Raw genomic sequence first — 12168 nt, forward strand, 5'->3', positions numbered from 1 at the left:
GAAAGAATAGTGAGAAAAATTTACAAAAATATTTGAGAAATGAATAAGTGAAAAATGTCCAAAGATATCCAAAACATATTGGTAATATAGGTCCAAAAAATGCTGAAAAAATGTCCAAAAAATATGAAAAGAAAATTATGAAAAATTATGAAAATATCTGAAACATGTGAAATGATGAAAAATGTTAGAAAATTTGAAAAATATATCTGAAAAATAGTAGACTGTGTGAAAAGCTTTGTGAAAAATGACCAAAAATATTCAAAACATATTAGTAAAATATGTGACAATATCAGTGAAAAATGTCCAAAAATGATCAGTGAAATATGTGAAATATAAGTGCAATGTAATTAGTAAAATGTGAAAAAAAATTCCAACAAACATGTGAAAGATAGTAGTTAAATATGTGGAAAAGAATTGTAAAAATATTTAAGAAAAAAATATCCAGAAATTATGAATAAAGTATGTGAAAAACAATACGTGAAAAATGAGTTTGGTTTGTGTTCCACTTAAATATTACTGAAAGCGGTCTATAATGTCTCTATTTACATTAGTCTATTGTGAGATGTGTTAATATTCTGCTTCATTTTATTTATTTATTATTCAGGGAAATATTAAAGTTGCATATAATCAGAACACAAGTTTGGTTTCTTTAACTCAAAGAGAAAACGGAGAGGTGACTCACCATCTTTCCGCTCTCCTTCTCTTTGTCAGAGTCCTTCAGCTCTCTGTACATTATCCTGCAGAACGAATCCAACACAAGAAACACATATTAGTAAAAACATAATAGTCATATATATATATATACCAAAAAATGCTGGAAAAAAATTTCCGAAAAACATCTGAAAAGTATTAGTAAACTGTGTGAAAAAATGTTCGAAAAATATTCAAAACATTAGTAAAATATTTGAAACAATTAGTGAAAAAATTGTGAAAAATGTAGTAAAATACGTGGAAAAAATTGTGAAAAATTGTGAAAAATATCTGAATAATATTAGTAAACTGTGTGAAAAAAAAGTCCGAAAAATATTAGAAAAATGTAAGTGAACAAATGTGAAATCGTGAAAAAAATAATGAAGAAGGACAAAAATACTACTGAAAAATGTCCGAAAAATGTCTGAAAATTCATATTAAAATATGTGTAACGATTAGTGAAAAATTTAGTAAAATACGTGGAAAAAATGTCTGAAAAATGTGTGAAAAGTATTAGTAAACTGTGTGAAAAAATGTCTGAAAAATGTTAGTAAGATATGCGGAAAAATGTATGAAAAATGCCAAAAAATATCTGAAACATATTACTGAAAATATGTGAAAAATTTAGTGGAAAAGTCATGTGCATATACAAAAAAATGCTGAAAAAATAAAAATACACTCAGACGTCAGTGAAACGATCAGACAGTTAACATCAGATGTGAACCTCCGCCCCTCCGGCTCTTACGTGTACGTGGGCTCCCAGATGCGTCGCAGCTTGTCCGTCTTCACGGCTCCGTTGCAGGACAGCTGCAGCAGCCGCTGGACGTAGTAGAAGATGGTGGACTTGTAGTTGGACAAAGGAAGCTCCACCTCCCGGGTCGTACCCAGACCCGCCACCTGAATGCACAAACACGAGCAGCTCTTAACATTTATACGCTCAAAGAACTCTGACATGTGGTTTTTAAACTTTAAACCTCACAGACTGAGCTCCACGTCGTCATTTTACTGAACAACTTTAAAACGTCTTTTATGAAGCGACTACGTTTCCTGAATCTTTCTGATAAATGATTTATTATGTGATGTTGGTGGTCGTCTTACCTTCAGCGTGAGAGAGAGGTGAGGAGACGGAGCACACTCCACCTCCTCCTGGACCTCCGAACGAGGAGTTCCTGACAGAAGAAAGATAGAAAACAGTAAGAGAGTTGCACCTCTGGATATTGCACATTTGCTGAATAATAAATAAATATGTACTAAATAATAAATAGTGAACTAAGTGAGCATGGAAGCATGAGACTGAATACAGCATCAGAACAGAATATTACTACGATACAAAGCTCTAAATAATTAAAATGATCAGGTATAAAACCAACTCTGTGCATCAGTTTCCGTACAATCTTAAACCAGATCCAAGTAGTAAAATACGTGGGAAAAAATAGTGAAAAATATTCAAAGAATGTGGGAAAATTGTTGTAAAATATGTGAAAAATTTAAGAGCAAAATGTCTGAAAATATTCGTAATATATTAAGAATATAAATACAAAGAATGCAAAAAAAATCAGAAAAATATCTGAAAATTATTAGTAAAACATGAAAAAATGTGTGAAAACTGTCTGAAAATAATCGAAACATATTAGTAAAATTTGGGAAAATTGAGTAAAAAACGTCGAAAAAATATAACTGAAAAATGTCTGAAAAATATCTGAAATTGAATAGTAAACTGTGTGAAAAATATTGAAATCATAAGTAAAATATGTAAAAAGGTTACTGAAAAATGTTTGAAAAATATGGGAAAAATTTCTCAATTATTAGAAAATTATGTCAAAAACATTTGTGAAAAAAGTCTGAAAAATGTCTAAAAATAATGAGTAAAATATGTTAAAAAAGTTTGAAATATTTTTTTAAAATGTGAAATAAAATAGTGAAAAATATCCAACAAATATCTAAAACATATTAGTTAAATATGAAAAAAAAGAAAAATATAAGAAAAAAAAAGTCTAAAAATTATTCGTAAAGTATTTGAAAAAAAACTGAATTTTGAAAAAAGTCCGAAAATATATGAATTGTTTTTGGTTTGTGTTCCACTTAAACGTTACCGAGAGGTATTTTAGGGTTCTGTGGTGTTGGTGTGTGTGCGTGCGTGCGTGCGTGCGTGCGTGCGTGCGTGCGTGCGTGTGCGCGTGGTACCTGGCATGGGGATCTCCAGGTCGGTGGTCTGCTGGACGTTGGTTCTTCCTGGTCGGGGGTCGAAGGCGGGGACCAGAGCAGAGAACTGTCTCTTCAGGACGAAGTCGTCGTCCCACGTCCTCCTGCGACCTCCTTTGGTCTCGTACTCCTCCTCCTCCTGCGAGACAGCCGCCACACACACACACACACTCATCACACCCTCTGACATCACTTCCTGTTACTGGCGACTCATGGCGCCAGGTGAGTGATGATCTACAGGTACCATTCTGTGACACATGAATAAATAAAAAGAATAAGAGGTCTATTACCAGAACCTCCTCGTACTCCTGGTCCTCCTGATTGTCGTCTTCGTTCTCGTCATCGTCGTCGTCGGGCTCCGGGAGGTCCTCCTCGTCGTCCAGCTCGGCCAATAGCGTGTTGGCACGACAGCTGTCCAGGAAGTCTGCAGGAGGTTAAAAAGAGACGGAGACATAATGTTGGTCCAGGGAGCAAAGGAACATCTTAAAGTCCACACTGATAGATTTATGAAAGGTTGACCACCAACACGCCTTCAACACGTCTGTATTCAAACGCTTATAAATAACACGTCATACTCAAGGGGTCCCTTGACCTCTGACCTCCAGATATGTGAATGTGTGAGGCTTTTTGTCCAAAGAAATGTCTGAAAAATGTCCAATAACAAATCTGAAAAAAGTCTAAAAATGTCCTTAAAAAAGTCTGAAAAAAGTTTAAATAAATGACAAAAAAAGTTTGAAAAATGTCTAAAAATGTCAGAAAGAAAGGCAGAAGAAAAGTCCGATCCTGGTGTCACAGTAAACTCTAGAACCTGATGAATCCATCGGTACCAACCAGGTCAGACTAGCTGGTCATGAAGGAGGTTAAATAACTCTCCCTTGACCTCTGACCTCCAGATGTGTGAATGTAAATGGGTTCTATGGGTACCCACGAGTCTCCCCTTTACAGACATGCCCACTTTATGATCATCACATGCAGTTTGGGGCAAGTCATAGTCAAGTCAGCACACTGACACACTGACAGCTGTTGTTGCCTGTTGGGCTGCAGTTTGCCATGTTATGATTGGAGCATATTGTTTTATGCTAAATGCAGTACCTGTGAGGGTTTCTGGATCAATATCTGTCATTGATTTGTGTTGTTCATTGATTTACAATAATAAATATAAACATACATTTGCATAAAGCAGCATATTTGCCCACTCCCATGTTGATAAGAGTAGTAAATACTGGACTAATCTCCCTTTAAGGTTCATTATGAACAGATAAAACATGTGTGATTAACTATCTTAATTGATTGACAGCGCTACTGATGAAGTCAGATGGAGAAGAGAAATAAACTCTTATAAAGCCGGTGAAACAACCACACATATAAAAGAACAAACTCTTTACAACAGATCAAATAAATGGAAGTGCATACAAACATACTAAAACAAGCACAACTTCAATGCGTAGTGACACTGAAGTTAAAATAAAACACCATCAAATAGTATAAAGAGGAAATATTGAGTGTCAGCCATTACTTTTAATTTTAGAAATATTTCATCATGTCATTTATTTATTCATTTATTTATTTATTCCAGCAGCAGCAGGTGAGTCTGTGACTCAGTGACCTCTGACCCCGAACCAGAGTTCCTCTCTGTGACCTCCGACCCCAACTATGTCCACCTTCTTTCACCCTGGACCTCGACCTCTAGTCCTGATAATCACTTCTAATCAGGGTCTGAAAGTAGCACCCGCCAGCCGCCAGCCGCCAAATGGTGGTAAACTGTTGGCAGTGGCGGTGAAATCATCAGGACAGCCGCCACTTTGGCAGGCAGGATAAACGCTAGAGATGGAAACAGAGAACCGTAGTTGTCCACTTTCTTGGCATCTCACGCCTCCGTGACTATCGACTCCTCTTACTGATGCTTTCCCACAGTTACGCTGCACAATGACATGTACGCACGCCGTATCATGTTTCAGTGGCGCTACTAAACCTGAGGCGACGCACCCTATTTCTACCTGATAAAGAGACACTGTGAACAACAAACCTGTGATGAATCAGCAGGAGGAGAGTTAGTAACGTTAGCACTTAGCAGCCGTTAGCAGCTCAGTCCTGGTTGGTTAAATACCGGAGATACCGACGTTAACGGAGGTGCCATTGAGTTATTATTATGAGGCGTTCAAAGTCAACTCAGGAAAAATTACCATTGGGTGAAGGTAAACTACAACGTTATCATGATGCGTTCAAATGTAACCTTGCAAAATTACGTTTTTAATGAGAAACTTGAATAAATCCAGTTGTTTTTGAAGGAGATGTTTTCATCAATATAAATAGATATTAGAGAGATTATGACCTGTTTAATTTCATAACAACTTACCAAGGTTATTTTTTATTAAAGCAAATATTTAAAAAATCCTAATCATTTGAATTGTGTGTTTTTATGCAAATAACCACTATAGATGACAATAACAAAGTACAGTACTGTGTGCACTACCCCCCCTCCACGGTGTAATATTAACACTGTAATTCACCGTGTATATAATGTTTATGATGTTAAATATATCGAACACTGAATGACTTCACATCTAAAATGTTATTCCTTCATTGAACACAGATTTCTGAGTGGCAGATACAAAAAAAAAAAAGTAAGTGAAAAAAGTTAAATTCAGACCCCGGGTATAATAATCGATCGACAGCCCTAAAATATATTAAATATGATATATTAAAATATCAGAATCATTTAGGCGATAGAACCACAAACTGTGGTATCGATCCAAATATCTAAACTGAGACCAGCTCTGCTCATAAAGAGGATTTATTAATATTCTGGATGTTTTATAGTCTAAAAGATGAAATCATCGATAATGAAAATATCTTTTTCTTATTATACTTATTATTATTATTATTATTCTGCTCTATTTAACTTGTATGTTCACCTGCAGAAAACCAGTTTATTAATCAAGTATTAATAAATAATTAAAGTGATATTTTAGCTGCTGATCTGCTCTGATGTAAAAACAGTTAGACAGCAGTTTAGTGGAAGCAGGCTCTGTGTGTGTGTGTGTGTGTGTGTGTGTGTGTGTGTGTGTGTGTGTGTGTGTGTGTGTGTGTGTGTGTGTGTGTGTGTGCGCGAGGTCACCAACCGTAGAGCGAGAACTCGGCCTCCTGGCCCGTGTCGCTCTCGCTGGACGTGGACGTCAGGCTGGTCGTCAGGGTGTTGCTTAGCAACTGGCCCACCGACAGCCCCGTGGTGGCCGTGGCTACGTTATTGCTGCTGGTTACTATGGAGGTTGACATGGTAACGGTGGAGGTGGTGCCGGTGCTGGTGAGGTTAGGAAAGCTCTGAGCGCCCATGAGAGGAGAAGCTGCAAACAAACAACCAGAGGGAGGGAGGGAGGGAGAGAGGGAGGGAGAGGAATGGAGGGAGGGAGGGAGAGGAAAGGAGGGAGGGAGGGAGGGAGAGAGGGAGGAAAAGAGGGAGGGAGGGAAGGAGAGGAATGGAGGGAGGGAGGGAGAGGAATGGAGGGAGGGAGGGAGGGAGAGAGGGAGGAAAAGAGGGAGGGAGGGAAGGAGGTAGAGAGAGAGGGAGGGAGGGAGGGAGGGAGAGGAGAGGAAACGGAGGGAGAGGAAAGTAGGGAGGGAGAGGAAAGGAGGGAGGTGGAGGGAGGGGAAAGGAAAGGAGGGGGGAGAAGAAAGGAGGGAGGGAGGGAGGGAGGGAGGGAGGGAGAGAGAAGAGAGAAAAGGAGGGAGGGAGGGAGAGAAAAGGAGGGAGGGAGGGAGAGGAAAGGAGGGAAGGAGGGAGGGGAGAGAAAAGGAGGGAGGGAAAGAGGTTAGTTGGTCAGGAACCAGAGAGACAGAAGCAGCAGCAGGTGAAGCTCGTTAACATCCAGCTGCTGATTGGCTGAGGATGCTCAGAGCAGCTGGTCTCAGGTCAGTCTCAGGTGTCTGGAGACTGAGATGCTCTGAGATGTCTCAGGTCAGTCTCAGGTGTCTGGAGGCTGAGACACTCTGAGATGTCTCAGGTCGGTCTCAGGTGTCTGGAGGCTGAGACACTCTGAGATGTCTCAGGTCGGTCTCAGGTGTCTGGAGGCTGAGACACTCTGAGATGTCTCAGGTCGGTCTCAGGTGTCTTGAGGCTGAGACACTCTGAGATGTCTCAGGTCGGTCTCAGGTGTCTTGAGGCTGAGACGCTCTGAGATGTCTCAGGTCAGTCTCAGGTGTCTTGAGGCTGAGACGCTCTGAGATGTCTCCGTTACCTTTATCCTTAAAGGACCTCTTCTCTATCACGGAGCAAACTGACAGGTTTTATGAATATTTAATATAATATTCAGTGTATAATAACAGTACAGATTAACTCTACAATTAACCCAAATACTGAAGTTAAGATTATTTCCTGATATTTTTATGAACTTTTAATATATATTATGTATTTTTAACAGTCATTCATAATTAATAGTCTTCTCTTTTTGACAGATGTTGTTGCGTTTTCTCCTCCCTGACGCTTTCAAAATAAATATTTAATTTAGTCTTCACAGATATGAATGAAATGCTGATAAAGATCAGCTGTATATCTTATTAACACGGTGTCTTAGACACGTGACCCCTAGTGAGGGTCAGATTACAGTCACTACAGAGCGGATTATTATTACAATTACAATTATTAGTAGTAGTAGTATTACAATTATTACAGTTATTATTATTACTTTTATTATTACAATTATTTTTATTATTACTACAATTATAATTATTATAATTATTATTATTATTATTAGTAGTAGTAGTACAATTATTATTACAATTGTTATTATTATTACTATTATTATTATAACAATTATTTGTATTATTACTACAATTATTATTAATATTACAATTATTATTAGTAGTAATAGTAGAAGTATTATTACAATTATTATTATTATTATTATTATTAGGACTAGGGTTGTGATTGTTTTTCCAACTAGTCTTTCAAAAAGAGACTTAATTAAGTGTAGTATTACTCCCTGACAGTTACAGAGTAGTATTAGTGTAGTAATACTGCAGTACTCCCTGACAGTTACAGAGTAGTATTAGTGTAGTAATACTGCAGTACTCCCTGACAGTTACAGAGTAGTATTAGTGTAGTAATACTGCAGTACTCCCTGACAGTTACAGAGTAGTATTAGTGTAGTAATACTGCAGTACTCCCTGACAGTTACAGAGTAGTATTAGTGTAGTACTCACTGGCAGTACTCATGACGTTCCTGCCCAGCGTGTTGGTGTTGTTGTCGCTGCTGCTGCGGCTCAGGTTCATGTTGTTGGTGGCGTTGGTTCGTGACATGTTGGGCGCGCGGCGGACGAAGGACTCCATGAGGCTGGCCTCCCGTGATGACAGGTTGGGCACGCTGGCGCTGGAGCTCATGGGGGCGCCGGCAGCCAGCAGGGAGCTGACGGAGAGCCGGGCGTTAGCCGCCGAGCACAGAGGCCTCTGGGAGGGCGCGTCCTTGCTGGACGACTCCGACACCGAGCTGACGTCGGGGGAGCTCACGCTCACCAGCCCCATGGAGATCGCCGTCGCCGGGTCGGCGGACGAGTCCTTGTTTCTGGCTTCGTCGCCGGAGGCGGGCGTGTCGGCGGTGAGCGTGCCCGTGCTGGACGCCGAGCCGGACCCGCCCTCCGCCGCGGAGGACAGCACGACGATGGGCTCGTGCTGGTGTCCGTCGGAGCCGACCCCGACCCCCGTGACTCCTCCCACCGCGGAGCCCTGGTCCAGCAGCAGCCCTTCGGCCCTCCTCTCCAGGCGCAGGCCGCCGGCGCCCGGCAGCCCGGCGGACGAGCTCAGGCTGATGTCGGAGGAAGAGGCGACGCTGCAGACGGAGCTGCTGCTGCCCTTCCTGCTGGAGGAGCTGGCCCCGCCCAGCGACGTGGCCCCGCCCTTGTCGGGACAGTTATTTTTCACCAGGCTGCTCCAGGACTGCTGCTGCGAGGAGGACGAGGTGGAGGAGGACGAGGACGAGGTGGTGGTGGTGGTGCCGCCGCTGGCCGCCGGCGTCGCGGAGGGTCCCACCGTGGAGGAGGCGGGGCCTGAAACAGTGGATGAGACAGGTTTGGGTGACGGCGCTGTGGCAGCCGACTCAGGGTCGTACCCTGGAGCAAGCTTGAGGTCAAACTTCCCTTCAGCGCCCATACGGTAAGAGTTAGAGCCGCCAGCATCCCACGTCACATCAATCCAGCCTGGATGGACAGAGAGATAGGAGGGAGACGGACGGATGGATGTCAGAGACCCGGCAGAGAGAGAGAGACAGACAGAGAGACAGACAGAGAGCAGAGGGACAGAGAGAGAGAGAGGGACAGAGAGAGAGCAGAGGGACAGAGAGAGAGAGAGGGACAGAGAGAGAGCAGAGGGACAGAGAGAGAGAGGGACAGAGAGAGAGCAGAGGGACAGAGAGAGAGCAGAGGGACAGAGAGAGAGAGGGACAGAGAGAGAGCAGAGGGACAGAGAGAGAGAGAGGGACAGAGAGAGAGCAGAGGGACAGAGAGAGAGCAGAGGGACAGAGAGAGAGAGAGGGACAGAGAGAGAGCAGAGGGACAGAGAGAGAGAGAGGTACAGAGAGAGAGAGAGGGACAGAGAGAGAGAGAGAGAGAGGGACAGAGAGAGAGCAGAGGGACAGAGAGAGAGAGAGGGACAGAGAGAGAGCAGAGGGACAGAGAGAGAGAGAGGGACAGAGAGAGAGAGAGAGGGACAGAGAGAGAGAGAGAGAGAGGGACAGAGAGAGAGCAGAGGGACAGAGAGAGAGAGGGACAGAGAGAGAGCAGAGGGACAGAGAGAGAGAGACAAAGAGCAGAGAGAGAGAGAGAGAGAGAGAGACAGACAGAGAGCAGAGGGACACAGAGAGAGACGGATGGATAGAGAGACACAGACAGACAGACAGACAGAGAGGGAGAGAGAGAGAGAGTGGTAGAGAGAGAGAGTGGTGGAGAGAGAGAGAGAGAGAGAGAGAGAGAGTGGTAGAGAGGTAGAGAGATAGAGAGAGAGAGTGGTAGAGAGGTAGAGAGAGAGAGTGGTAGAGAGTGGTAGAGAGAGGTAGAGAGAGAGCTAGAGAGAGAGTGGTAGAGAGACAGCAGAGAAGCAGCTTACAGTCAGAGCAGCTCCTCACGGCTCCACTCTGGACCAGATCACCACTTCATGTGATATTATTACAATATTCCTTTAATAAACCTAAACGCTGTACAAATGAGAAATATCTGGTTCCAAAAAGTTGGCAGCAAATATTGATATTTGCTGCCAACTTTGTTCACATTTTACTCATCAATTTCAGATATTTTTCAGACATTTATTACATTTTTTTCGGACATTTTTTCACATATTTTTCAGATAGTTTTCATATATATTTTGGACATTTTTTGCAAATTTCTTTCAAAGTTAACTAATTTTAAAATATTTTTTCGGACATTCTTAAAATATTTTTCAGAACTTTTTTTCGGACATTTTTCAGTGATGTTTTCACATTTTACTAAAAATATTTAGATATTTTTCGGACAGTTTTAATTATTTTTCAGATCTTTTTTGGACATTTTTCACGTACATTACTAATAATTTTCGGAAATATAATTTAGGATTTTTTTTCTCATATTTTTTCGGACATTTTTCACAATATTTTTCACATTTTACTAATATTTTTGGAATATTTCTTTCTGAATTTTTCTTCACATTTTATTAATAATTTTCAAATAATTTTCAGAATTTCTTTCACATTTTTTGGACATTTCCACAATTTTTTTTACATTTTACTAATAATTTTCGGATATTTGTTTGGACATTTTAAAAATATTTTTCGAACATTTTTCACTCATTTTGTCAAATTTAACTAAAGATTTTTGGATATTTTTGGACATTTTTAAAATATTTTTCAGACATTTAAAGATATATTTATTTTTCAGATATTTTTTTCACATATTTTACTATTAAGTTTTGGATATTTTTCACATATTTATTTATTTTTAGTTATCAAATCAAAAAGCATTGAAAAATGAAAGTACATTTAAGATATCATATTTAATTGTATTTGTTTATTTCAGGTTAAATATGTATCTGTACATCTTCAGAGCAGCTGTTGGCTTTTATTCAGAGTGATTGAATGGGCCTATATTGTCTAACTTAATAATGTATATAATGTACATATATTAACGTTGTATTGGGGGTTGGGTGTTTAAAGAACAATCCGTCAACATGTTTTAAAACGCCACTCGAGGAGGTTTTGGGTCCAGGTGGAGCGATGGGAGAGAAAATTATGAATACAGTCACAGAAAATGACAATCAAAGCAAAAGTAGAAAATATTTCTGGCAAATGCAAAAAGCGTCAAAGCCACAAAGAAAGAAATTAAACTGAGAAACAACACTAATCCTGGTGTGTGATTTTTAAAATGATAATCAAAGAGCTGCTGGTGGCGTCTCTCGGCTCACAGACACAACCTCAGATCGGAGTAAAAACACAGAAACACCAGAGAGAGGAGCGAGAGGCCGAGAGGAAGAGGAGGAGGAGGAGGAGGAGGAGAGGAGGGAGGAAGGTGGTTGTTATTTCCTACATGAGCACAACTCACAACTTGTATTTAGATCTGATTTAACGCAGACCGTCGAGGTGACCTGCTGATTGAAGAGCGTGTGCAAACGCCGCATCACTGCGTCCGATTAGTCGCTTATAGAGTCAGAAATGAGTCGACTACGAGACGTGACCGATGACATCACTCGACACCACGTAGAAGTGGCCAAACTCGGGCAGAGAAGAAAAATTCAGACGTACTTGTTGGATAGTCGAGACATTAAACTGCAAAAACGGTTTATTTGAGCCGTTTTAAGAACTAATTAATTCCACGAGGATCTTTGTTGTTGCTGTTTAGATTAGAGGTTGTGCTGATGTGTTAAAAACTGTCTCTGCTTACATCGAGGTCCAGTTTGGAGCCACAAAACATCTGATCGTTGTGATGAAGGTAACACAGTTTATAGTCTAAGTATATAGTATATAAGTCTAATGCAGTGAGGGCCAAAGAGACAATGTTCTACGGAGTATTATGACCACATTGAGGGAAAAAACATCTGAGATTTACACAATAAAGTCAGAACTTTATGAGAAAAAGAGTCGTAATATTACGAGAATAAAGTCATAACTTTACGAGAATAAAGTTGTAACTTTACGAGAAAAAAAAGAAAACACGTAAAATTACTACTTTATATTATGACTTTATTCTCATAATACTACGACTTTATTTCTCTTAAACTTCTGACTTTATTCTCTAAATCTCAGATTTCTTTTTTTTCCTCAA

General features: G+C 40.5%; 1 protein-coding gene across 1 annotated transcript in view; it reads right to left on the bottom strand.

The window, feature by feature from the left end:
* Positions 1 to 12168, bottom strand: part of hectd1 (HECT domain containing 1) — a 47384-nt gene that overhangs the window by 7358 nt on the left and 27858 nt on the right. Inside the window, 7 exon segments of the mRNA XM_037796291.1 lie at positions 684 to 737; positions 1436 to 1587; positions 1789 to 1859; positions 2875 to 3031; positions 3183 to 3316; positions 6015 to 6236; positions 8092 to 9081. Coding sequence (XP_037652219.1) covers positions 684 to 737; positions 1436 to 1587; positions 1789 to 1859; positions 2875 to 3031; positions 3183 to 3316; positions 6015 to 6236; positions 8092 to 9081 — 1780 coding nt within the window.

This window comes from Sebastes umbrosus, chromosome 16 (assembly GCF_015220745.1).
Source record: "Sebastes umbrosus isolate fSebUmb1 chromosome 16, fSebUmb1.pri, whole genome shotgun sequence".
In the NCBI taxonomy this organism is placed as follows: Eukaryota; Metazoa; Chordata; class Actinopteri; order Perciformes; family Sebastidae; genus Sebastes; species Sebastes umbrosus.